This window comes from Acomys minous (genome assembly GCF_964271855.1).
Source record: "Acomys minous genome assembly, chromosome: 12".
Taxonomy (NCBI): domain Eukaryota; kingdom Metazoa; phylum Chordata; class Mammalia; order Rodentia; family Muridae; genus Acomys; species Acomys minous.
In genome coordinates this window covers 67317720-67344639 of record NC_140493.1, presented here as the reverse complement: position 1 = coordinate 67344639, position 26920 = coordinate 67317720, and the positions used below count along the sequence as shown (strand labels likewise).

At 50.6% G+C, this 26920-nt stretch overlaps 1 protein-coding gene across 9 annotated transcripts in view; it reads left to right on the top strand.

The window, feature by feature from the left end:
• Positions 1-26920, top strand: part of RAP1GAP2 (RAP1 GTPase activating protein 2) — a 238502-nt gene that overhangs the window by 68253 nt on the left and 143329 nt on the right. Inside the window, exon 1 of one of the 9 annotated variants that reach the window (XM_084802779.1) lies at positions 25836-26210. The exons of the other annotated variants lie outside the window; for them this stretch is intronic. Within the exon in view, the coding sequence (XP_084658905.1) occupies positions 26104-26210 (107 nt within the window). The 5' untranslated portion in view covers positions 25836-26103. Of the gene's footprint in view, positions 1-25835; positions 26211-26920 lie in introns of those variants that run through there. 9 annotated transcript variants of the gene reach the window in all.

The following is a 26920-nucleotide window of genomic DNA, read 5'->3' as shown; positions in this document are numbered from 1 at the left end:
TCCTAATCTTTAGCCAACATCCAGCTTTAGTGTGACACGTCAGAATCCTGGCCTATCCTGAACACACGCACTTCAGACTTCACTGCGTAAGGTCACTCAGGGTCGCACACCGCAGACACACCTAGTGCCACATCCCGTTACTACCTGGACGAAAGCATCTGTGGCTTTCCAGCGCTTGCAATGGCCGTTCCTCCTGTCCTCACTCACCTTGGGGGGTGGGTGGCCCCTCTCACTCCTCCTGTTGTTTGTTTTTTGCATCATTTAATTTTTGAGGCAGGGGTTCACTTTGTAGCTCAGGCAGGCCTTGAACTTGCGGTGGTCCTCCTGCGTCAATTCTTGAGTTTTGGGTGTTACTACACCCAGCTATGGAGGAGATTTGTGTGTGTGTGTGAGTGTGCGCGTGTGTATGCATGTGTGTGTGTGTGTGTGATTCTAGAAACTGAACCCAGCATCTGCCACATGCTAGGCAAACATTTTGGACCCACTGAGCTCCGGCCCCCTCATCAGGCCACGCCTCTGGGAGAATGCACCTGCCCTGGGCTCCTGACAATTACAAGCTGGAGCTGGGATTCCAGGGGTTTTCTGCCTTTGTATTCTGATACTGATGCTCCTTTGCTCGGAAGGCCCGTGCGGTCGCTCTCACATACACTGCTCTGGGAAGGACGGCCTGGAGTTGCACAGGAGCAGGCATACACACCCAGGAGGCTGATGCCCGATGCTGCATGCTGAGGCTGAAATGAAGGACGTGTGGGTAATAAAGCGAGCGTTGCAGCTTCTTTGGGATAGGAAAAATCTCCAGGTCATGTGCAAAGTGCTGTATGTGGGGTGACCAGTCATCCTGTGTCTAGAATGTCTGAGTTTTCTGGGGACAAAGGGCAGGGTGAGGCTGGTCCTGCACCCCACCTCTGACATTTTGTCAGAACTCGGAATTCCAAGTGTTTCTAAGGGAATTCCCCATCACCCCAGGAGTTGGATGTACCCCCACTTTCCCTTGAGACCATGCTAGTTTCCAGAGAGTGGGAGGACTGTGTTCAGAGAGGATGTGCCCCTGTGTTGTCTGTCGACTTTGCGCTGACTTATTGGAATGGGATGGCACCAGGCCTAGATAAGGGATCCTTGGTGTTTTACCTATGTTGTATTAGCTCAAGAATTTGCTAGAATTTATACTCCAGTTGAAATCCATCTTGCTGGGCTGGAGAGATGGCTCAGCAGGTTAGAGAGAGTACTGCTCTTTCAGAGAACGTAGGTTCAGTTCCAGCACCTGTATTAGGCATTTCACAACCATGTACAGTTCCAGCTACAGGGGACTTGACACCCCTTTCTAGACTCTGTGGGGGACCAGGCATGTCATATATGGTGGCAAAACATTCGTACACTTTAAAAGGGTCTTTTTTTTTTTTTAAAAGAGAGAACCATTTCACCTTCATCTTTATTTTATTTTATTTTTTGGTTATTCACAATCTGTTCTTAGTCCTTGAAAATGCTGCGTTTGTACCACTGTCCGCAGAGAGGGGTCCTGAAGACACAGATGCCGTGGGCTTTCAGAACGCAGGGACCGTGTCTGCACCCCCTTCTGTGCATTCCTGGCCCAGGCTGCACAGCTCACACAAACCCAGTCAAGGTGGAAAGAGTGGTTGGTGGCCATGCTCCTGAGAGGCCACAGGGAGCTGGAGTGAGCGCAGAGGTGACTGTGTTTTGACACACAGTGGAAATGAATAGGAAATAGTGCAACAGTCAGCAGCAAAGAGGAAGACAACCAGGAGACAGTGGGCTGAGGCAGCCATGGTTCTGAAGATAACTGGGAGACAGTGGACCGAGACAGCCTTGCTTCTGAAGGGAATACCCGGAGTCTTCCAAGGGCGCCTCTGTCCAGTGTCTAATTTCAGTTAAAACCTTAACCATGTCTCTTCCTTTCCAAACCTAGGCTTATAAGGCAGATATATGGTTGTAAGCCTAGCACTCAAGTGATGGAGGTAGAGTGATTGCCATAAGTCTAAGGGCAGCCTGGGCTGTGTCATAGGACCCTGACTCAAAAAACAATTGGAAAGAAAAACTAAAGAGGCAAGCAGTATTTTTGTTACTGCACAGTCAGCCTCCCCATGCTGTGTTCTAAATAGACCCCCGTGCTCTCCTGAAAACACAACAAACAAAGCAAAAAACCTTAGGCTTGTCAGTAGCATTTCTTCCACTGGTCAGGGCCGGATCGTTTTTTTTTCTGCTCAAGGTTTGAGAGGGAGGAAGGAAGGGAGGGGAAGAAACGTAGCTGTGATAACTGGGTCAGAGTTGCAGCTGAGGAAGCAAGCACACCAGTGTTCTGGGCCTTTGATGGAGCTGTCAGTGCCAAGGTCAGAGACTGAAGGAATGTAGGCCGGCTGTTTTCTCATGAATATTCATTGAGCCCCTACTTTAAACTGGCCCTACTTTAGGTGTTGGGATTTCTGCCTTGAATCCTGGCTCTGTCACTCATTGCTGAGGTCACCTGAGGGCAGAGTCCTGACCTCCTCACCCCAAAGGTAAAGATAATAACTTTTTTTTTTTTTTTGGTGTTACAAGGATGTTTAGGATGACGTGGGCTAATACACCAAAGACACTACAACACTACAAAAGGCACTTAGTACAACCTTTGGCCATGCCTGTTACAGGAGATAAAGAGGACTTAGGTGTGAATAGTGTCTGGTCCCCGCCTGCAAGGAATTCAGGCTGTGGGGATGTTTAACAGTCACCCCAATGCATGAGGTAAAGATGTGGGAGGAGTGGGAACTTCCTCCTGGAGGGACAGCATGTGACAGCCTTAAGGGAGCTTTCTAGGGCTTTGAAACCGAGAGAACACCCAGGACGGGGGTGTGGGGGGGCATGGGGGTGGGGGCTCAGGAAGTGTAAGGAGCTGTTTCCAAAGCCGTGGGCAAAGCTCCAGAGCCCAGTGGGAGAGTGCGGAGAGACGCCCTGTAGGGGTTTGTGTAAGGTTATTCAGGGGTGGTCTACATGTGGTGCCGAGGAGATGAAAGGGGACACACCGGTTTCCCTGGTGACTAGGGAGGCCAAGGCACTACTGTGGCTGTGTTGCCGAGGAGGGTGGGGCTGAACCTCATGGTGACCAATGAAGGTGGAGTTGTCTGAGAGGATCCACCAATAAGAGTGTGAAGGGAGTGCCGTGGAAACTGGTGTCTCATGCCTTTGGGGGGGGGGGTTCCGCAAAGCAGGTGTGTGTGTGGGGGAGTATGGAGTAAGCCTGTGTGCGTGGAATGTGATGCCTTGGCCATAGGGTGTGGCGCGTTTCAGTTCATCCCATTGGCATTTGAAGCTGGCTCCTTGGGCTCAGGATGGCTCAGCTGGCTGAATTCAGACTCGTAGACCCAGCAGCGCTGGTGGGCTAAGCTTATTGGGTATAGATGCACACACGGACAAGTCACACGCTGGTGAGCTTTGTGGTCTTTTCTAGTGGTGAGACATCGAGCCCACGTGGTCCCAGACCATGCCCTGTGGGAAGGAGACGGCAGCGGCTTTGTGAGGACAGGGCTTCTGGTTTTCTTATTTTGGGGTGCTTTAGACAGGGTCTTATGTTGGCTTTTTATGTACCCAAGGATGACCCTGAGCTCCTGTCCTCCTGCCTACACCTTCCAAATGCTGGGGTTATAAGCGTGTATCACCATGTAAGCCCCGGGGTCACACTAGATGAGTGATCAACAGCGGCCTCTTCACAGAACAGACATTTGAGAGGACCATGGGCAAAGACAGACTGAATGTGAGGATATCTGGGGTTGGGGTGGGGAGCACCCTGGGACTGGGGGCCGCAGGTGAAAAGGCCTTGGGGGATGGGAACAGCTTGGCAGATGTGAAGGTAGGCAGAAGACCACTCTGGTGGTGGTGGTGAAGCTGGAAACAATGACAGTTCTTCTTACTGCCAGAAGGTGGCAGTGTTGTCCCAGGACTGCCTGCTCACTTGGCGGCCCTGAGGGGATGCGTAGAACCAGACAGCGTCGTGTCTAGGAGCCTGAGCTGTCATAGGCTTTACTGTGTCTCGGAGAAATGATAAGTATGAAAGTTCTGGCTAGGGCAGACAAACACACCAAGATCTTGTTTGCAGCATTCCTGGCCTGCCTCCCCATCCTCTTTCCCTCTCTGCTTCTTTACCGCGCTCCCCCCTCCCGCCCCACTCCCCCCTCTGTCTCTGCTGCCTTCTCTTCATTCCCGGTGCAGCTGGCTTCCATCTCAAAGATAATTACTTGCTTTCCTGTGCTGCTCAGATGACGGGACTGCTCCTTACCCCAGTGCCTGCCCCTCCTCCCAAGGTGGCTTAAGTTCTTTGTGAAAGGCTGAGGCTGACTGAGGGCGGGGCCCCTCCCCCATCCGAGAACTCTCACTTCCCTTTCTCCGACTGTCACAGGCAGCTCTCCTCCAGCACCTCAGCAAGCTCTTGTTATCTTCGACTGGGGCAGCCAGAGCCGGTGCTGAGAAGGGAGATCCGGCCAGCAAACGGGCCCAGACAGGAGAAGGCACCGTGGACACTGGTGTGAAGGGCCCTTTCAGCCTACTCTGTGCTCTTTGATTTTTTTTTCTTTCTTCCTTACTGGGTATTAAACCCAGGACCACACACATGCTAAGCACATGACCCTGCAGTGGAGATTAAACTGGCGAGACCCTGGTGCCAGCCAGGCTGTAGATTGAGAAAGCCTTGGCTTCGGTCTGTGTATTCCGCCAGGGTGGTTAAGAGCCCAATTTACTGTGGTTTGGTTAAGACCAGTGGGCTAGTGTTGATGGGCTAGTGGCATGTGCCCTGTGGTCCTCTTTAAAATGCTGGGTGACTGCTGCCAGCCATAGCCCCCATGGGCACAAGGACAAACCCTGGGCCCTCTATAATATCTTCCTAAGCAGGGTTAGGAAGGCTTAGTGCATTTCGCCATGTTACTGAGATATAGCCCCACCCTCCGCTGAGAAGCATCGGAATTTTATTTTATTGTGGCAAGAACACTTACCACACAATGAGATCTGCCATCCTAGCCCATATCCATTATTCTTGGCTATAAGTAAGAATTTCTTTTCTTTGTTTGTGGGAGGGGGGGGGGTATGGGCTTGTGTGTGTGTTCACACACTAGGTAGAGGCCATAGGTCAACCCCAGGTGCGGCTATAGAAGTCTGCCTACCTTGACTTTAAAAAAGATATTTGTTTTTTAAAATTTTATGTGCGCCAGTGTTTTGCCTGCATACCACATGCATGCAGTGCCCATGTTGGCCAGAAGAGGGCACCAGATACCCTGGAACTGGAGATACAAAGAGGGTTGGGAGCCACTAGGTTGCTGGGAGTCAAACCTGGGTACCCTGGAAGAGCAAGTCAATGTTCTTAACTGTCATCTCTCCACATCCCACCTTGATTTTTCTAAAGATGGTGGTGGGTGGGGGGGGTAGAGGGGGAGGGGGAGGGTGGGGGGTAGGGTGAGGGGTGGGGGAGGTAGTGTCTCTCATTAGAATCTAGAGCTTGCCAAGTGGGCTAGCTTGTGAGCTCCTGGAATCCCCCTCTTTCTGGCTCCCCTGCTGCTGGATTCCAAATGTGCACCTCCATGTCTGGCTTTTAGTGGGGGTCCTGGGGATTGAACTCAGGCCCTCACTGCTTTTGTAGCAGGCGCTTTACCAACCGAGCCATCTCTCTGGCTCTTGCCCCATGCCTGTCTCTCATAATGAAGGTTGAAGCCAGTGTCTTGGGCGTGCTAGGCAAGAATTCGGCCAACGAGCAGTACCTACAGTCCTGCGGGCATTGCTTTTTGTTCTTATTTTGAGACAGTGTCTCCCTGAGCCGCCCAGGAAGCTGCTGCCTGCATGCTCTCTCGCCTCAGCCTTCTGACTGGATGGGATTGCGGGTCTGCACCACCAAGCCTGGCGCACCCTCAAAGCTTCTTTCTGAGGAAGAAGCCCGGCTCCTTACCTTGCCACAGACGCTGGCACGTTGCTTAACCTTTTCCTCACCTTCTTCATTTGTAAAATTGGGGTGATAGAAGTAATTTCCACAAGGGGCATTCGAATTGCTTTGGCGGTACATGATAAACTGGGTGATAAAATTGCGCCTTGCTGCTGTAACTTTCAATTGATAATGCACTTACGTTCATAAAATATTAGCTTGCTGTATTACAGCAGTATAATGGCAGTACATTGTCACTTAATGAGTTAACTTATCACCGTCGTTATTTGTGTGTGCACGTGCACAGGTGGTATATGTGGGTGTGCGCAGGTGTGCTCACTCCTGCTGGTGTGTTTGGAGCCAGAGGTTGATGTTGGGTGTTTTCCTCTGTCCCTTTCCACCTTTTTTTTTTCTTTTGAGACAGGGTCTCTCTTTGGCCCGGAGCTTGCTGTTAATCGGCAGTATAGCTTAATGCTACCCTGGAGGCCTGAGACCTGTCTCCAAGCCCCAGTGCTGGCATTTCAGGACACGTTGCCATGCCTGGTTTCGACTCAGGCGCTGGTGATCTAAACTTAGGTCTCTACTTGCACAGCAAGCACTTGGGCGTTGAACTATCTCCCCAGCTCTTATGTACCATTTATCCCATGCCATGCATGGAAGAATTAGGCTCCAGTAGCATGTCATTGCCACATGTAGCTTGTTAGTCTGTCTAGAAAACAGGCCCAAGACAGTTGAATTTAGCAGAACTTCCTTTCCCACATCGGTGCCATGTACAAAAATCATTAGCTGCATGGGTCAGGCTTGTGCCCCAACCAGAAAGATAAAGTGAGCCAAATGGACCTTGCTTGCCACAGACCTGCCCTCCCTCAGCCAAGAACCATTTGTAAGTGTGTACTGACTGACACAGGCCAGTGAATGCCTAAAGGGACTCCGTGCACACTTGTGAGAATTCAGGTTCCTGGCCTTTGCTCTGAACTGAGCGAGAGCGCTGAGGGCCCTGCAACCTTCGTCATGACTGGTGGCTGGAAACCCCGCGTGTTGGCGGTTTCATCTGGACGTCACCCACCCTATTCATCTGAAGGCTGCAGATCGCCCCACATTGCCCTGAGATCAGGTTTGACTGCATGTGCGGGACTGGCGTGGAGGACCCTCAAGATCACAGGCCACCACTCGGCCCGTCCCCAGCCGTGGGTAAACAAGCTGACCCTCTCTCAGTGATCACTTAGGCTACTTTCGCCTGCATCTCTGCAATGGCCACTGTGCAGCGTTTGACATGAACTTCTTTCCACAAGGACACGTGCCAGGGATGAAAGAATGGCCTAAAGAATTTGGATTTGGGGGTTGGAGACTTGGCTCAGAGGTTAAGGACACTGTCAGCTCTTCCAAAGGTCCTGAGTTCAATTCCCAGCAGCTACATGGTGGCTCATAATCATCTATAATGAGATCTGGTGCCCTCTTCTGGCCTGCTGGCTCATATGCAGGCAGAATACTGTATAAATAATAAATTAAAAAAAAAAAAAGAATTTGGATTTGTGGCTTTAAGCTACTGCTAAATATACCCACAATGCCACTGGGAGCATTGTCATCGTGCTGACTGGGGCTGCTTGTTTATTTATAACTTACTCTGAGCAGTAGATGTATTTATATGGTTCAAACCCCAAGTGATATAAAGATAGATCTGATGGGAAGACTCACTTTTGCTCTGGTCAGCCCTACCTCTCCCTCCTTAAGCTGATTTATGAGGCTGCTCCCAGCGTGCATTGATATAAAACAGGAAGAAACAAGTCCACACAGCAGTTTTTCATCTTGAGCAGAAATTGCCCCTTCAGGATCTTCTCACACCTGTCCACTCACAGTGGGGATCGCCGCTCCCCCCGCCCCTTGCTTGCTTTGGAACTCACTGTGTGGCATTTCTCCCCGCGTGGACTTACTTTTAGAGACTGATTACTTCTCGCGATGCAGGGGACTGAACTCAGGGCCTCGCGCATGCTAACCGAGTGCTTTACCCTGGAGGTGCACCTGCCCCGAGACTTGAGAATGCTTTTGAGAAATTTAACGTGACATTATGGAAGTTGTAGAAAGATGTGTCCTGCTAGCCAGTCGTGCAAGATGCAACCGGTGCTATGAAGGATGTTACTTTGCATGTAGGAAAGTGGCCCCGCTTCTCTGGGGGTGCTGATGATGGCTTGAAGCCATGAGTTCAGACAAGAATGTGCAGCATATTCAGATTTCCCCCTTAGTGCCCCCAAACCATCTTCCTTTAAAAGAATGAGGACATTAAAAGTAAGGTATCCTAGCCGGGTGGTCTTTAATCCCGGCACTTGGGAGGCAGAGGCAGGTGGAGCTCCGTGAGTTTGAGGCCAGCCTGGTCTACAGAGAAAGGGTTCCAGGACAGCCAGGCCTACATAGTGAGACTCTGTCATGAAAACAAAACAAACAAACAAACCACCTGGGGCTGGAGAGATGGCTCAGAGGTTAAGAGCGCTGTCTGCACTTCCAAAGGTCCTGAGTTCAATTCCCAGCAACCACATGGTGGCTCACAGCCATCTATAATGAGATCTGGTTCCCTTTTCTGGTGTGCAGGTGTACATGCAAGCAGAACACTGTATATATAATAAATAAATAAATATTAAAAAAGCAAACCACCTGACCCCCCCTGAAAAAAAAGGAAGGCCTCCTATGGCCTTCAATATCAAATGTGTCCCCTTTCCCCAGTCAAGCCACTGGCCGGAGTTTGGTCCTTATCTTTGCATCCTTTGAGTGGCTGTCCAGATGTGCACAGTCCTTTGGGAGTCAGGTGGCATCTGCTTCTGGACTTCTTACACCCCTCGGGGATCTTTGCAGCTGTCTCGGCAGATAAATTGCAGCATCGAGAGAGCTCCATGGATGAGTTAGTTGGCCAGCATGCTGTAGGGTCAATGCATGGACGCCCTGGCCAAGTTCAGAGGGGCCAGCCCTGGCTAGCATCCTGTCCTAGCAAGTGTCCTCTTGGAAACCACAGCTTGAAGTCTAAGCCTTTGCGGACTGACGCCGGCCGACCAGCTCTCACTAGGCTGGCCCAGGGAGGTTGCCTGCTGGGTCTTAAAACTCAGGGTCAGGTTCTAACAACTTGGTCCATGACAGACTTGGAAGGAAAGGCGTCAACCTTGGGTGCAGCTTTTGTCCCGCACACCTGCCTCCCGAGACAGGACCTTAAGACCATCTTGTGGAGGTTTGCACCCTCAGTTCTGCATTTCTGCCCTCCCCACCCCATCCCCAAGACTCATACGTATGTGTCTGGAGAACGGCTACCCTGTATTTTGCACCTAAGAAGATGGCCTAGGAAGGGACAGATCTGGCCTGGAAGGGGGCTCTGCCACTGCCTCGCCTGGTGTTCTCTGCATGTCTGTCTGCTGGGCTGTAGGCTGCAAGTCAGCTCCCGTGTACATGTGTGACTCTTTCCAGGGACGGACGGATGGTCATGCATGGGAAGATTTCAGGGCAAGTCCAAGCCAGGAAAATGTATTTTATCTCTGTCTGTCTGTCTGTCCATTTATGTCTGTCTATCTGTCTGTCCATCCTATCTATCTATCTATCTATCTATCTATCTATCTATCTATCTACATACTTAGCTATCTTTTTTTCTTTTGATTTAGCAAACTTTTCTTTTTCTTTATCAATTGTTGTTGAGGTAAAAGCAAAATAGAAGAAAAACCTCATTGTTTCTGAGATTTGAAAGGATCACATCACTTGTTTATAAACACATTATAAATGCACTCGTCCTCACATTACTTTACTTTATAATCAAACATTGGATTCTGTGGGACAGACATAAGCATGCCCACTAGTCCTTAGTCATGTGAACCTCTCTGTGATGCAGAACATGGGCAGGAGGCCTCTACCTGCAAGTTTTGAAAAATCATAACTCAGACAAGGTATCTTTGGTTTTATGAGATGAGGTGTTGCCAATTTACTATATAATCCAGTCTGGCCTGGAACTCACAACCCTGCTTCCTCGGCCTCCTGAGTGCTGGAGTTATAAGTATAAGCCTTTTTGCTGGATGTGTATGGTTTACTTGTGTGTATGTGTTATGTGCATGTATGTGTTCTGATGTGTGTGCAAGCATGTGGAGGCCAGAGGCAAAAGGCTTTTTCAATAGCTCTCCTCTCCTCTTCCCTCTTTTTCTTTTTGAATCAGAGTTTTCCTATGTAGCCCTGGCTGTCCTGGAGTTCACTAGTAGACCAGGCTTACCTCGGAGAGACCCTTGTATATTGGGATTACAGGCGGAGCCACTGTGCCTGGCTTCCACCTTAATTTTTCAGACAGGGTCTCTCGTTGAGTCTGGAGTTTGCAGCTTCGCCTAGACTTTCTGGCCAGCAGACTTCAAACTGGTTCCAGTCAATTCTCTCTCCCCTGCGCTGGGATCACAGGCGTATGGTGCATGCCCAGTGTTGTGTATGGGTGCTGGGATCCAAACTCAGGCTCTTGGCTGGGGTGTGGTGGTGTACTTTATTAGTCACAGCACTTGGGAGGCAGAGGCAGGGGGACCTCTGAGTTTGAGGCCAGCCCTGGTTTATATCACGAGTTCCAGGGAAGCCAGAGCTATGTAGTGAGACCCTATATCACAAACAAACAAACAACAACAACAAAACAAGCCAGCAAAACCAACCAAAAAGCACAGTCTCAGGCCTTTATGTTTGTGCAGCAAGTACTTCACCAACTGAGCCATCTCCCTGTCCCGTTTTGTTTGTTTGTTTGTTTTTGCTTGTTTTGTTTTTGAGGCAAGGTTTTGCTATGTAGCCCAGGCCAGCCTTGAACTCAGACACTCCTGTTTCTGTCCTCTCAGGATTGCAGGTGTGCACCACGGAACCTGCCTGAGATCTTATCCATGGAGACAGGGTTGTGTCATTGCTGCCTTCCCTCCGGAAGGGCAGAGAATGCTCTGTGATCTGTCCTGAGCCTTTTGCTTATGGGCACTTTGGAGCGTCTGCTGGTGCCTGGTGTTGGGGAAGCTGTTCTGGGGGCTCTTCCTGGGCATATTGCCCACAGTCCCCCGTGGGGGCACGCTTACCTCACTGAGCAAGGGTAAGACCTTTCCCCACACCCTTTAACTTATTCTCTGATGTGCTGCCCGCCTGATGGGCAGAGGGCTGACAAACCTAACTCACACCGGCTTGGGAAAAGCATTCCGAAGGAAAAATGAAATCCAAGACAACGCTCTAGCTCTGTAACAGGAAAGTGGAAGAGATCCAGCTCCAGAAATGGCTGGCACCAGTTTGGGGGCCCGTAATATCACCAGAACCTTCCCCCTTCTTTATTTGAGCAGTGGTCTCATGTATCCTAGGCCGACCTCAGACTTGATATGCAGCCAGAGATGACCTGGCTTGTTTGATCCCCCTGCCTCTATCTCTTTAGCGCTGGGATTACAGATGCTAGACACCATGCCTAGTATATGAGATGCCTGGGATCAAACCCAGGGCTTTGAGCATGCTAGGCAGGTGCTCCACCCACTGGGCTGTACTGCCTTTTCTATGTCCCTTGATTCTACTTTCCTTTGAGGCTCCTTTTCCCTCTCATTTTTATAAGGTAGTTGTTACCACTCCACAGCTCCAGTCTGCCACTTTGGAAACCTCAGTACCTTTTATTAAGTTTCTTCCTGTGTTTGCTCTATTTCCCCAGGCAGGTTTATGGGCTTGAAAAGCAGAATGCATAAATTGGTCAGGTTTGAATGCGGTCCAATTACAAAGCCGGGGATGGGCAGGCTGAGAGGTATAGCTCCACCTCAGTGACAAAGGCTGAGGGTGATTTCTGGGTCCCCTCCCCTCCCCTCCCCTCCCCTCCCCTTTCCCCCCACCCCCATCTCCCCTCCCCTCCCCCCGCCCCACCCCACCCCACCTTCTGCCCAAGGATGGAGCCTGAGCAGGCAGGTCAGCGCCCACTAACGACAGATATTGTAATCATGTGACTGGCTCAGTCAATTCCTTGCCTTTTGGGGTCCCCAGTCCATTTCACTTGGATTTTATGGGAAGCAGTGTTGTCAAATACCATTGGGGTCTGGGTCTCAGCTCTGCTTTGTAACGGTGTGGTCCTACACAGGAGAATGCACCTGCTGGTCTTAGTTTACTCAGCAGCAGGTGGAGTGGCTACAAAGTTACTCTGCTGCTTCAGAGGCTCTTGGAGTTGTGGGATGGAGACCCGCTCACATGCAGTGGCCTGTGGACCCCTGAGGATATGATTTCTGCACAAGTGACTATGCGACTGTCTGAGCCCTTTACCCATTCTCTGAGCTCTGGGGGAGAAAGAGAAAAAGGAGGAGACAACTGAGCTGATGCAACAACGTGCAAATTGGAGAGGCGGCCTCAGGTGACACCAGGATGCAGCACTGTCTGACACTGATGGCCAGGAAGAGTTATTTATTCCTGTTCTGTCCTTGAGGCGCAGGCTCAGTGATGCACTGATCTAGCACTTCTTCAGACAGCTTTGCCTGATCTCCCTCCTCCGCCCTCCTTTTTGATTTTATATTTTCAAATTATATTTTGAGACAAGTTCTCACTAAATTGTCCAAGCTAGTCTTGAACTCACTGTGTAGCCCAAGCAGGTCTTGAACTTATGATCCTGTTGACTCAGCCTTGTGAGCATCTGAGATTCAGGTCTGTGCCACTGTGGTGGTTTGTAAAGGTATGTGTTTGAAACACGGCGCTATTAATGAGGAGGCGTGGCTTTGTTGGAGGAAATGCGTCACTGTGGGGGAGAGCTTTGAGTTCTCTCAGTGTGTCACAAAGTCCTCTTCTGCTGCCTGCGCCTGCCTCCGAGGTGGCGCACACCTTTAATCCCAGCACTCAGGAGGCAGAGGCAGGTGGATCGCTGTGAGTTCGAGGTCAGCCTGGTCTACAAAGTGAGTCCAGGACAGCCAAGGGTACACAGAGAAACCCTGTCTCGAATAAAAAATAAAAACCATGGTGTCTGCCTGGATGCTGCTGTGCTTCCTGTCGTGGATAATAAGGAACTAAACATTTGAAACTGTAAGCCAGTTAGTTAAATGTTTTCCTTTAGGGGCTGGAGAGATGGCTCAGCGGTTAACGGCACTTACTGGCTGCTCTTCCAGAGGTCCAGAGTTCAATTCCCAGCAACCACCATGTGGCCTGATGCCCTCTTCTGGCCTGCAGGTGTACCTGCATATAGAGCACTCATATATATATAAAATAAATAAATAAACAAACAGATATTGACACAATGTTTTCCTTACAAGAGTTGCTGTGGTCATGGGGTCTCTTCACAGCAATAAAACCCTAACTAAAAACAAAAAACCAACCAACCAACCAACAAACAACAACAACAACAACAACAACAAAAACCCTAACTAAGACAGCCACCAAACCTGTTCTAACTCTGTCCCTCTCATGTCCATGTGTGTTCATATGTGCATGTCCATTTGTGAGTGGAGGTCAAAGGGTCACCAGGAATGTCTTTCTCAAGCACTCTCCATATGTTTGTTTTTAATTTCACATGGGGTCTCACTGTATAACTCGGGGACCAGGCTGACTGAAATCTCAGACCCACTTGCTCCCACACCACCACACCCTACAATGGTTTCTGTTTGCTTTTGAGACGAGGTCTCTCCCTGGGATCTGGAGACCTCACCTCTGCCTCCCCAGTGCTGCAATTATGCATGTGCACCACCCTGTCGGGCTCTCCTGCTTGTGTGCCGGGACACTTCAGCCTGCTCCCTTTATCTCCCTTTTCACCAGAGCAGCCTGAGAGCAGGCAGGCCTCGGGCAGGCGATGCTGCTTCTTTAGCCAGAATATAGTACCATGCTTTAATTTTCATTCTACTCGCTTTTGGTGAACCTAATTATTTAGAACAGTTTAAGATTTACAGAAAGATTAGCATCTGTGTACCCTGTGCTCCAGCTTCCCTGGGTCCCAGCTTACTATAGTGTGCTTGTTACAATTGCTGTACTGGTGGTGATGTGTTTTTATTACTAAGTAAGATCTGCAGTTTATTCTGACCCTTAGGTTTCCCGTCCCAGGGCCCCGCTTGGACCTTATGTTATTTTTCTGTCATCTTGTTTCCTTACTGTGGTGTGGCTGGGGGAGTCTGTCAGGCTTTGTGATGCCTTTGACAGGATTAGAAAGTGTTTCCCCTGAGATTTATTGACACTTTTCTTTTCTTTCTTTCTTTTTAAAAAAAGATTTACTTATTTTATTTATTGCATATGAGTGCTTTATCTGCAGAAGAGGGTATCAGATCACATTATAGATGGTTGTGTGCCACCATGTGGTTGCTGGGAATTGAACTCAGGACCTCTAGAAGAGCAGGCAGCGCTCTGAACCACTGAGCCATCTCTCCAGCCCCATTGACACTTTTCTTATGATTAGACTTGAGTAATGGTTTTGGGGAGGAAGACCCTACGTGCCCAGATACACACTCTCAACAGGGTAGGCACTGTTGGCCTTGACCTTAACCGCCCAACCAGGGCAGTGCTTGCCTGGTTTTTCCACTGTCATGTGATTCTTGCTCTTAGCCGTGATGTGGTCCCTGGAAGGATGTCACCATGCACAGCTCACCTCAAAGGGGCAGGGGCTAGCTGGGCATGAGGGTGCACACTGTGTTCTCAGCACTCACAGGCAGCAGAGGCAGGAGGATCCTCTGGTCCCCGTGGTGAGTCTCAGGCTGGCCAGAGGCCTGGAGTCAAAGAACACCAAAACAGAGGAACAGGGAGCTATATTTACTTTTATTTTCATTCCTTACTATAATTTTTTTTGGTAGTATCGGGTCTTGAACTCAGTGTCTCAAGCGCGGTAGGTGAGCACCCTATCACTGAGCTACTTCTCCAGCCCTGACTTTTTAATTTTTTGTCCTATTTTGTTTATTTATTTATTTAGCAGCGATGGAGATTGAACCCTGTGGAAGCATACTACCAATGAGCTACATCTTAGGCACTATTTTTACTTTTTTAGTTACCTTTTATTCATGGGAAGTGTTTACATTGATTAATAGTGTGTGTGTGTGTGTGTGTGTGTGTGTGTATGTGTGTGTGTGTGTGTGTGCATGCGTGTGCATGCATGGATGTGCATATGTGTTAGTGTGCATGTGTCTGTGCATGGATGTGCATGTGTGTGTATGTGTGTGTATGTATGTGTGCATGGATGTGCATGGATGTGCATATGTGTGTGTGTGCGTGTGTGTGAGTGTGCATGTGTTTGTGCATGTGTGTGTGAGTGCACGTGTGTGAGTGTGCATGTGTTTGTGCATGTGTGTGCATGGATGTGCATATGTGTGTGAGTGCGCATGTGTGTGTGTGTTTGTGTGTGTGTGTGTGTTTGTGTGTGGTCTCAGAATCAAACCATAGCAAAAGCCAGAAAAGCCATTGTAGAATCACAGAAACTGGAGCAGAGAGACTGAGAATCTGAGCCTCAGATTTGTCTCTTGGCCTGGTCTCCAGATCCTCAAAGACAGAGCAGGAGAGAGGAGGAAGTGGGCGACAGGTGTGCCCTCTGAAGCCTCAAACACAACCCAGACTGTGGGCATCCCAGACACCAGTGTGATAACATGCTGGGGCCACAACCTTCTTCTTCCTGTCTCCGTGACTTGATCGCACAGCACACGGGCAGCTTCTAGAACATGGCTGTAGAGATGCGGGGGAGGGGCTTGGGGAGTGTCCCATGCAGCAGCCTCTAGGTCTGTTGCTGTGATAAGCAAAACCACTAAAAGCAAGTGTGTGTGTGTGTGTGTGTGTGTGTGTGTGTGTATGTGTGTGTGTGTGTGTGTAATGCCTAGACAGATGGCTCAGGACAGCCAAGGCTACACAGAGAAACCCTGTCTCAAAAAACAAAAACAAAAACAAAAAAATCAAACTGGGAGTAAAGAATTGATTACTTCTCACAGGTTCGAATCCATTACGGTGGAAACCAGGGCAGGAGCTGAGGCAGAACCATGGAGGGCTGCTGCTTGCTGGCTTGTGCCTAATGGCTTGCTCAGCCTGATTGCTTTCTTTCTTTTTTAAAAAAATATTTATTTATTATTATGTATACAGTTCTCTGCCTACATGTACACCTGCAGGTCAGAAGAGGGCATCAGATCACATTATAGATGGTTGTGAACCACCATGTGGTTGCTGGGAATTGAACTTAGGACCTCGGGAAGAGCAACCAGTGCTCTTAACCTCTGAGGCATCTCTTCAGCCCCTCAGCCTGATTTCTTATACCACCTAGGACCACCTGCCTAGGATGACACTAGCGACAGTGAACTGGGCTCTCCTATATCAACCATTAATTAAGAAAATGCCCTATAGACTTGCCTACAACCCATGTGACAGAAACATTTTCCCAGTTCCCATTTCTTTTCAGGTGACTATACTTTGTATCAAGTTGACAAACAAATAAACAACAACAACAAACTGACTAACACAAGGTCTAAGCTTCTTATTTTCCTATCCTTGAAGGTCAGGAAGTTAGTGAATGCCCTGTTTGGGGGTCCTCCCATATGTGTTATCTGGTTTACCTCACAACCCTGGGTTCTGTCAATCACTTCTTATTTCCTCCACCAAGGGGAGAGACCCACACAGACCAGTTGGTTAGCACCTGCCTGGCTAGGAGGCAGGGATTTGGCCTGCCGTGTGTGACTGTGAAACAAATTAGTCTCTTTCCATTTCCTTCCTTCCTCTGGTGCTGTACCCTTCACTCTACCTCCCGCCTTGGGGTTCCGTGTAGAGCTGGCTGGCTGTACCCTTCACTCTATCTCCCGTCTTGGGGGTTCCCTGTAGAGTTGGTTGGCTGTACCCTTCGCTCTACCTCCCGCCTTGGGGGTTCCATGTAGAGCTGGTTGGCTGTACCCTTCGCTCTACCTCCCGCCTTGGGAGTTCCGTGTAGAGCTGGTTGGCTGTACCCTTCGCTCTACCTCCCGCCTTGGGGGTTCCATGTAGAGCTGGCTGGCTGTACCCTTCGCTCTACCTCCCGCCTTGGGGGTTCCCTGTAGAATTGGTTGGCTGTACCCTTCGCTCTACCTCCCGCCTTGGGGGTTCCGTGTAGAGCTGGTTGGCTGTACCCTTCGCTCTACCTCCCGCCTTGGGGGTTCCGTGTAGAGCTGGTTGGCTGTACCCTTCGCTCTACCTCCCGCCTTGGGGTTCCGTGTAGAGCTGGTTGGCTGTACCCTTCGCTCTACCTCCCACCTTGGGGGAGCTCAGGCAGTTTCAGGTCCTGATTCTTTATGAAAAGCAAGGGTTTTGCTTCTTCAGCATTGAAGAAATCCATTCTCATAATGGATAAGAGGTCACATGAAGGTCACTGCTGGCCTTGCCAGGTCACTGTCTTTAGAACATTCTACTGATGAAATGTAGGATGGAGAGTGTGCGCAGTACAGCGTCACCAGCCCAGCTCCCCTCAACCTTGGAATGGATTTAATGTGTTCAAAAGGAAGGTTTCAGGAAACTTTAGATGTTTTTGTTATTTTTGTGACCTGACCCATCTTTGTGACCCCCATATGGCTGGAGGGAAATTGTTTTTGTTGTTTGTTTTATTTGAGACAGGGTCTCAGGTCTCACTGTGTACCCAGGGTGGCCTTGAACTCACAAAGGTCTGTCTGCCTTTGCTTTCTTTGTTGTTGTAGTTGTTCCTTTTCTGTACATTGGTTTTTGTTTTGTTTTGTTTTTACTTTGCTTTCTAAGCACTGCTACTATACATAGGTCTGGAGGGAAGATTTAAATGTCTTTCCTTCCTTTCTCTGTCTCTGTCTGTGTGTCTGTCTGCCTTTGTCTGTGTCTCTCTATAGGGCTTGTACCAAACAAAATGACAACAGACAGCGGCAAGCAGAACTTCCAAGTCTTACTGGTGCCGAGGCACTCTGGGCACACACGCAACGAGAGACACAAAAAAGGCTAAGGTGGCTGGGCCTTCTGCAGGGCTCAACAGAGTGAAGGGGACAGCAGCTGGTGGTGTGTGTGTGTGTGTGTGTATGTGTGGTGTGTGTGTGTGTGGTGTGTGTGTGTGATGTGTGTGTATGGTGTGTGTGTGATGTGTGTGTGTGTGGTGTGTGTGTGTGTGGTGTGTGTGTGTGATGTGTGTGTGTGTGATGTGTGTATGTGGTGTGTGTTTGTGTGGTGTGTGTGTGTGTGTGTGTGGTGTGTATGTGGTGTGTGTGTGTGTGGTGTGTGTGTATGTGGTGTTTGTGTGTGTGGTGTGTGTGTGTGTGATGTGTGTGTGTGGTGTGTGTGTGTGTGTGTGTGCACACGGCAGGCATGGTGACCTTTCTGGGTAGCTAAAGTGACAGACACCAGTGGCCTAGGCCTGGTGTCAGGATCCGCACACCGCTTTTCTGAGGACCTTCCCTGAGCAGAAAGGGCTATCAGAAGCGTAGCGGCTGGCTGCCTGCATTTGCAGCTCGCCAGTGGGGACGACTGTAAATTGATGAATGAATCCCCTCCCCACCTTGCCCCCCCCAAAAAAAACCCTTTTCTTTTTAGGAAATGGAAACCTCAGAACCTTTCATTCCTCTGTCAACAGCTGTTTGTTGTTTCCACGAAGACATTCTTGAAATAGCACACCCCCAAATCTGTTTGGGGGGGTGTTTTACTTTTTGTGTGTGTGTGTGGAGTTCCCTGAACCTGTCTGCTGATAGGGTGGAAGAGAACAGAAGGACGCAAAGTGTGTGGGGCTTCCCAGTCGGTGGCAAGCCACCAGCAAGGGCAGCTTCTGAGGACCCCTTCTGACCCGGCGAGTGCCAGAGAAGAAACAGCTAGAAGCAGCTACCTGTAAGGAGAGAACAAAGAGTTGCTAACAGAGAGAGAGCTTTGACTACAGCAGAGGGGACACAAGCTAGACCGCTGGAGGAATGTCTCCATCCAGCCTGCGCTGGCAAAGTTCCAGGAGGGGAGTCTGTGTCAGCACCGAAGATGAGCTTCGTGTTTTGTCTTTTAGGCTAAAAGGATTTAATGTCAGGGTGCGAAGAATCTATCAGCACATCAGTGCATCAGAGTCCAGAGTCTGTGTGAGAAGGAGATGTGTGCTTTAGCAGAAGGGCTCTGATTCCACCCATGAATAAGGGACAACTTATTTATAGAAAGCCATACGCAGCCCCGAGCTTCTTAGGGACCAGTCGTAGAAAGAATAGTTCAGATCACTTGGAAATAAACTAGTATCCAGCAAGGACCGGGTGGACGTGGCATCGACCTGTGGATCTGCTGGCGGACCTGTGTCTGGCTGTCAGGTTTACTCAAAGGTGGCCAGTGCTCCCACTGTGATGGACCCCGGCTTGCACTGTTCACCCTGAACCCCATCTCTGTGTGCAATAGCTGCTCAGAATTAGGAGGCAAGGATTTCCACATGGGTAGCCCCGGGAGGCGGAAGCAGAGAGGTGTTACTGGGGTGCGATGGGGGTGGGGTCAGAATCCCAAGGGTGCCTGCCCGTGGTGGCCAGTGACCAGTGGAGACAGTCACACCGTGCACCTGAAGCACCAAAAGCACGTCTACTTACAGGTCACAGGGAAGAAGCTTTTGTGTGCATCCTCGTCCAGCGGTTTAGATATTTGCTCTTCTTATGGTGTCTGCTGGGCAAGTGTTGTAACTCTAGCCTCGGTCATGGGCCTGATCATTTGATTTGAAAAACTGATATGCAGTCTTTACATGAAAGTTGTGAATCAAAGAAGACGACAGAGGAAACAATGAAAGGCAAAATTCCTGAGGTAACCTCTACTGGCCATTTTCCCCACTGTGAATGTTTTGTTTGTTCGCTCGTTTTTGAGATAGGGTCTCTTTGCATAGACCTGGCTGTCCCAGAACTCACTCTGTATACCAGTTTGGCCTTGAATTGACAAAGATCCACCTGCCTCTGCCTCCTGAGTACTGGGATTAAAGGCAGGTATCACTACGCCCAATTCTTTAATTTTTTTTTTTTTTAAATTTTGAAATTGCCTAGCAACACAAATAAAATTGTAATTCTATGTTTTGGTCAAATTGACACTTTGGTCTATCCTGATTCAGAATAGTTTGGACCCAAAGCAACAATCTATCAAAGTTGGTGTTGTGGAATCCGTCCCGATGGATGGATGTACAACACAGCTGCTGCACCTGAGGCTCCGGGAACAGGGCTTGGTAAAAACTGTAAGAGTCAGAGGAACCAGGACTGTGCTCTGAGACTGTTACACCTGTGAAATTACGCCCACATGGCTGCCTGGACATGACTTGAACACACTGACGTGGAAGAGGGGTGCTCAGGAGGCCTCAGCCCTTCACAAAGACCCACAGGCAAGTAAGGAATGCTGGGAGCTGGGGACCAAATGACCAGCCCTGAAACCGTACCCATAATCAAGTCACTTTTACCGACTGAGCAGATTGTATTAATACATTTAGGGGTACACACATACACAACCCACCCCAGGGAAGAGAGAAATGATGGAATTATAACCTCAAAAATAAAGTTTATAAAGGCCCATAGCAATCTCAAGACAAAAACAGCAACAACAACAAAACAACAAAAAAACCCCAAAGAAACTAAAAACAAAAACAAAAAACAACAACAAAAAAACAAAGCAAAGCAAAACCAAACCAAAAAACCCTAAAAAAGCAGCAACCAGCCAACAATTACAGATACCTATGGCAGCCAGACTCTTGCATTCCTCTGTTATTTGGGTTGTTTTAACATTTCTAAGGGAACCATGAAGGGTGTGTGCCTTTGTACCTAGCACATTGGTTTTGAACCTATGCAATCACACCTATGGAGATTTGTCCCTCTGTGTCACTGAGCAACATTTCACTGGGTGAATGTGTCAAAGTTCATTGATTGATACATTTGCCATTTTCAGACTTGACCATCCTTGGAGTAGACTTAGGATGGCACTAGTTGGTGTAATCTTCATTTGTGGGGATGAAGAGCTAGGGTTAGTTCTTAGCCTGAGATACGAAGTTAGTGAAAGCTGGAGGTGGCAGTTTTCATCCCAAGTCAGATCTATCTGTGCGTGGGGTCTGTTGATCCTCATGACGTAGGATCTTCAAATGAAAGTCACGTGAGGCTGCTAAGCGTAGGCGCAAATGCCCACTCGACTCCATGGCTGTCAGCCCATAGCTACATTTAGTTCATGATGGTAGCTGCTATCAATAAGTACGGTTGTGGCTCACCAGGAAAAGGTTACTTGCGATCGCCTTTGAAAAGGACAGTACCATAAAGACATTTAAAAGAAATGTCTAGCCAAGGTCGTTACGGTAATAGCAAGCAAGCAAACAAACCCAAAGTCACACAGGTATAATTCCTCATTTTTCCAGACAGTCAAGCCCAGACTGTGACTGGGCACGTGAGATAGTATATAAATAATACATGCCTTAGAATCCACTCTGTTCTTTGTGGGGAAGGTTTTTTGGAGAGGCTGCTGGTTCTTGCTTCGAAGGGTGTTGTTGCTAAGCACTGTTACTAATATTATAGAGAGACAGCTTCGCGCAGCCCTGGAGACTCTGTGGTTGCAAGTGGCTTAGCAGGTGGCAGCAGCTGAGAGCTTTGCGATCAACAGGATGGGGTCCAGGGGACCCTGGGAGGAAGGTTAGTGCTGTAGGCCACTTGGCCACAGGAGCTCCTTGTTTTCTGGAATGGTCCCTGGGAAGCCTCCGTGCTAAAACAGCACTGTCTCATGTTCCTCAGAAACTGAGTACTCTAAAGAATTTCATTCAAATGTTTCCAGTGTGGGGAGAAAAAAAAATCAGTCACGCAGCTTAGCAAAAACCCGAAATCTGCAAGGGAGGGAGGGAGGGAATATGAATTTGAAATACCGTGAGAAACTCAAGCAGTATTTTAAGCATTCCTCTGCCTACTAAACACTCTTTTGGTAATCCCCTGAATAGATAGCTGAAAAGTTCGGATTCAAATCACACCTTGGGTCCTTCCCCCCGCCCGCCCGACTCCAGGCACCCAGGGGGATGCGGAGGGCTGGATGCCCAGCTGGAGCGGGCGCTGTGGGCTGTGGGCTTGCTTCCTTCCTTCCTGTGGTTTCCTTCTCCGCGAGTTCGGAAATGCCTCCCGCTTTCCTAGACCTGTTTGCAAAATCTGAGCCGGCTTGGGGCGGGGCCTCTGCTTGGCTTGACGGTTTGCTGCTTCCCCCGCCCCGAGTGTGTGGTTCTGGGAACCCGAGGCTGGGCAGCAGTTCCTAAGGCTAGTTTAGAGTCTTATGAATGGCTTCCTGTAGCTGTCACTGTGGGGATGGGCCCTTTTAGGGGTTAGCTGTTGAGAGGAAAGTTGGTGTTTTGGCAAAGACTTCCCCCTCTCACATTTCAAAATGGAAACTGCTCTCCCACCTCGAATGACCTTTCTTTCAGTCTTTCGCTCTTCCCACCCTCCGTCCGCCTTCCAGTCTCTCTCTGCCCCCGCCCCTTCTTTTCCTCATCTGATACTGTAACTGTGTTGCGATCCAGGAGGGGGCGCTGGTGTGCCTGCCAGGAAGGAAGTTAGTCCGGTTTCCCGGCGGCGCACAGGTGAGAGAGGTCCCAGTCCAAGTGTGAGCAGTTGCTGAGGGAGGCTGAGGGGTGATTTCTCCAGGAATGTGTGTACATAACATGTCGCTCAAGGTAGAGGAGTGTGGCATTGCTGTACTATGCTGCCTGAATTTCTATTTTATTATTTTAACGGTTGCTTTTCCTTAACGGTTTGATGATTGCAGAGGCTAGCTGGAGACGCTCTTCCTGAAGAAAGGGAGGGGCACTACATCTGGAGACATTTGGCCCCACCCTGGCTTCAAAAGGAGGCCCGAATCTTTCATTCTTATTTGCGTTGCTTCAGAGCAGTGTCACCCTAAGGTGGGAGGGAGTGTCGCCTGGGGGGGCTGTTTCTGGGACCAGGGGTGCAGATTACGTTCTGGCTTTCACATGGATATGTTTCCAGAGCCGGTTTCCACTCACAGAAAGCCCTTTTCTTCAGGGCTAGGCATGCGTGTCTGTGTGGCCCTGAGAGTGGCAGCGCAGCTCTCTGTCCTCTGTTCATGATTAACTTGCTTGCACTCCCCCTACCAGGCCCCACAAGCCTTTGGATTTCCTCCCCCCCCCCCCCCCCCCCCCCCGCACTGGGGCTGAGATCCAGGGCTGCCAGCTGCCTGGCACTTTGTTTTTGAGGACTGTGGGCTCTAAGGATGGTGAGTGAGGATACTGCTGGGGGGTGAGGTGTGGGACCCAGAAGGAGACCCCTTCTGTGACCATTCCTGTCTTCAGTGCCTTTATTCTTTGTGGCCTGACCATATGCAGTTTTTTCAAAAACTACTCAAAAGTGACCTGCAAACAACTTCCGGTCACAAATGTGAAAAATGTCCCCTGCTCACTCCTCTTGCAAGCTGTGAAATTCTTCAAGGACCACATCTTGGTTTGGTGCAAATGTCTGGCTGAAACTTCACACTTAACCTGTTTTTCTGAGTGTGCAAGATCTACGGAGGTAGAACTTAATAAGTTTGTTTTTGTCACATTGATACCAGTCAGTAAAGAAGCAAGCTGACACAACGAAAATAAGTGTGCAAGTAACCAATTGACAATACAGTATTAAGACTGAAGTCGAGAAGATGGCCCAATACGGGGGACCCAGAGTCTGGGCCACACTGTATGCGCTTGTTGGACATGGTCTTATTTGCAGGGAGGTGTGTGTTAGCCCTATTGCAGTTAGCAGCGACCTGCTTGGATGACAGTGGCGCAAGGATGGTCTTCCATTTCTGTCTGCCACTTGTCTCTTGCAGGACACTGGATTCACCTTGTTTAGTAGATGCCGGGGGAGAGGCAAGCTGAGGAGAGATGGATGTGAGTCCTTTCGGCATTGGTTTTCTTGCCTTTTTGTGTTTCCTAGGTGGGAGGAGACAAGGGGTTGAAGGGCAGCAGGTGTTTATGGAGAAATCCTGTTGGTAACAGGCTTGGTGGCCAGGTGTGAACAAGGGCAGTGTGTTCGACCAGGGCCGAAAGCTGCTGGTGTTTTGGAGATTATATATATATATATATATATATATATATATATATATATATATATATATATATATATATATATATATGCCACATTGGGCCTCTGAAGGAGTTGAGAGGGGCTGGAATCCCCAAAACAAGACTAAATAATGAAACCCTGCTTGGTGGAGAGATTTCGCCCTAATGCCTTTGTACCTGCTCTGCGTTTGAGGAGAACTAACTCCCAAGCCGTGGGGGATGGGCGGGAGCAGGTTACGCTGCTCACCAGCTGCAAGTGGACTTCCCACTCAGATGACGCCTTTCCTTCTGAGTGAATGAGATATAACTCACCCCGGGGGCTACCCTCTCTGCCACATAGCGGAAGCTGTCCATCAACTAACTCACCTGAAGATGCTCCGGAGGGCTCTCCCACCCGATCTGTGCTGGGGCTGTTTTTGTTTCCCCATTTGAGAACACTCACTTCCCATTCTTTCCCCCAGGCCGACTCTGAAGTGAAATCCTTGCAGCTGCCTAGCTGCCTACCCCATGGGTGGGGCCTTATGTGTGTGTGTGTGTGGGGGGTCACTCCAGTCCGGTTATAAATAGACGTCCTCGGCAGTATCCGTGATTCCCCACCACTCAGGAGGGCCGAAGGCCATTGCTAATGCGTGCTTCATAAATAGTCCAGGTGCTTCTTGGAATCACCTTGGGGCTGCTTCTCTTTGCCCCAGCTCTCACGGCAGCTAGGAGCTGAGCTCACTGGAGAGTCTAGACCAAAGCCCAGGCCCTGGAGTTCATTTGCAGCCCCCTCTGTTCCTTGATACAGTGTTCTGCTCCCCCTGTGTTTTCTGTTGGGCTTGAACATCAGACTGTGTTTAAAGAGGGGGGAAAAAAACCCAAGGCAAATTGCTAAGGGACCTCTTGGCCCCAACAGAGCTGTTTCCAAAGATGGGCTAATTGGCTTGTTTTAATTCCCTTCACCCCCACCCCCCACGCCCGATTCCTTTCCCCCTAGGGGGGCAAGGCAGTTAGTTACGCTTCAGTGGCTAAGGGGGAGCTGGGAGGCCCCCACAGCAAATGAAAGTGATCAAGGTGAGGACTCGAGTGAGGCCGGTGCTGTTACTGTGAGGACTCAGGCCACTGCCCCTCTGGTCTGTGTTAAAAGTCTGGATGGAGCTTGCATATAGTGTGCTGGGGACCTGGGTGCGGGCGCAGGACACTAGTCTCGCTGGCTAACCTGGTCCTTTAGGAGGAGGCGAGCTTGGGTCAAATTGATCACTAACTCGGTGTTGTTAAATTCCCAGGCCCAGAAAGCAAATGTTAGTGGGAACTGACCGCGGCCGGCTGATCCTCCCACGACAATCCTTTCACGGACTCAGGGTGGGGGAAGGGGAGACAGCATCTTTCCTTATCGCCATCCTCAAGCCTCCCACCTCTATTCGCGAGTAGTCTCGGGAGTATCCCCCGCGACTGCCAAAAGTGGGACCCTGGGATTGGAAGTCTGCCGTTGGCCGCGCGTAAAGGCGGTGTGTCTGGGATGGAGGGAGAATGGTGGCGGAAACTCTTCTATTCTCCGTGTCTGTTATTCTCCCCTGCAGTGAAGCCTGTGAAAGCATGGGAGAAGTATCTTGGCGGGCCGGTGTGATCGCTTGTCAGCCAGGCGAGGAAGTCTAAGACGGCCGGCAGGGCCTGGGACCGGGGAACGGGAGACAGGACCCAGGATCCAAGACCCAGACACTGGGCACAGGGGAGAAAGGCTATGGCCGGTGCGAATCCGGACGTCGATCCCCCGTAGCGCCCGGTGCGAGCAAGTCGCCTTAGTCCTCGATCTGATTCTTTGCTCTCTCCGGGTTCAGCCGCTTGAGCTCACAGGGGTCGTGTTGCCTGCGCTCCCCTAGGTCAGGTCCCCTACTCTCCCGTGTTCGGCCGCCTGATTTTCCTAGGGTTGCTTCGCGGGTCGGGTCGCCTGCGCTCCCTAGGGTCCCGGTCGGCTGGGGGAGTCTGCAGCCCCGGCACGGGAGGCGGGGCCAGGGCGGGGCTGGGGCGGGCGGTGCGTCGGAGCGGGAGGCCGGGAGCCGCTGGCCGGCCGCGCCTGGAGCGAGCCTCGGAAATGCCCGCGCTGGAGGAGCGGACGCCGGCCGCCCCGCGGGCCCCAGGGAGAAGCTGAAGGTCGTCGGGAAGCGAGCGCCCAGTCACCTGACCCTCGGGCGCACCTAGGCGGGGCGGGGCTCATGCGAGGCGGGCGGCAAGGGCCGGGGCGCGGGCAGCGCGGAGAGCGCGGAGCCGGGGCGGCGGGGACGCGCGGCGGGCGAGGGCGCGGCTGGGCACCGCCGACGGCCTCGCCATGTCCCAGCCAGCCGGGAGGATGCATTGCCGAAAGGCGGGGATCCGAGCTGCCGTGGTGCTCATCGGACTCCTGCACAAATCTCGAAAACAGAATAAAGAGAAAAGGTAAAGCTGGCAGCGCCCGTTCCCCTGTTCTCCTCGCTCGCGACGAATTCAGTTTTCTTTCGGGTCGACTTTTCCTTTTGGTTCCCTGTTGGACGGGGGAAAAAAGCCTGGCTGGCTCAGGCGGGACACTGGCGGAGTGTCTTTGCGCACAGACCTTGCCTTTGCGGGTCGCGGTACCCACCCCGAAGGCTACAGCGCGGAGAGCCTTAAGCTACTGTCTGGCTCAGCCCAAGCTTCTCTGCAACTTGGCTGAGCCCGCGAGCTGCCTGCCTGGCTCCGCGTGCTCCACACTTGGGTGCCGGTAGGCAAGGACCAAGTTTGGAGGTGGCTCAGCCCCCGCCTCCTCACCGTGTCTGTTTTTGGGTATTCCCCACTTTGACTCTTTCATGCAATTGCTCGCTCTCCAGTTGCTCCTGGGCATTGAAGATTGTTTTCTCAGGCTATTTCAGGGACACCCCGGACATGGACATCTGCGTCGGGGAGCGGGGGGCGGGGGGCGCGGGGGACGTGTGGAGTTGAAGGTTGCGGGGGGGGGGGGGATGCAGGGAGTAGAGTGTGAGGCAGCTGTCTGGGCTCCAGCCTCCAGATGCGGACGTGACCCCAGGGAGCGAAGGTTATGGCCATAACCTACCGTTTCTGCTAGGGTCCCAGCGACTGGGCACATGGGAAGCCACTTCTTGACTTCAGGGTCCTGCTGGAGGAGTTTTGGG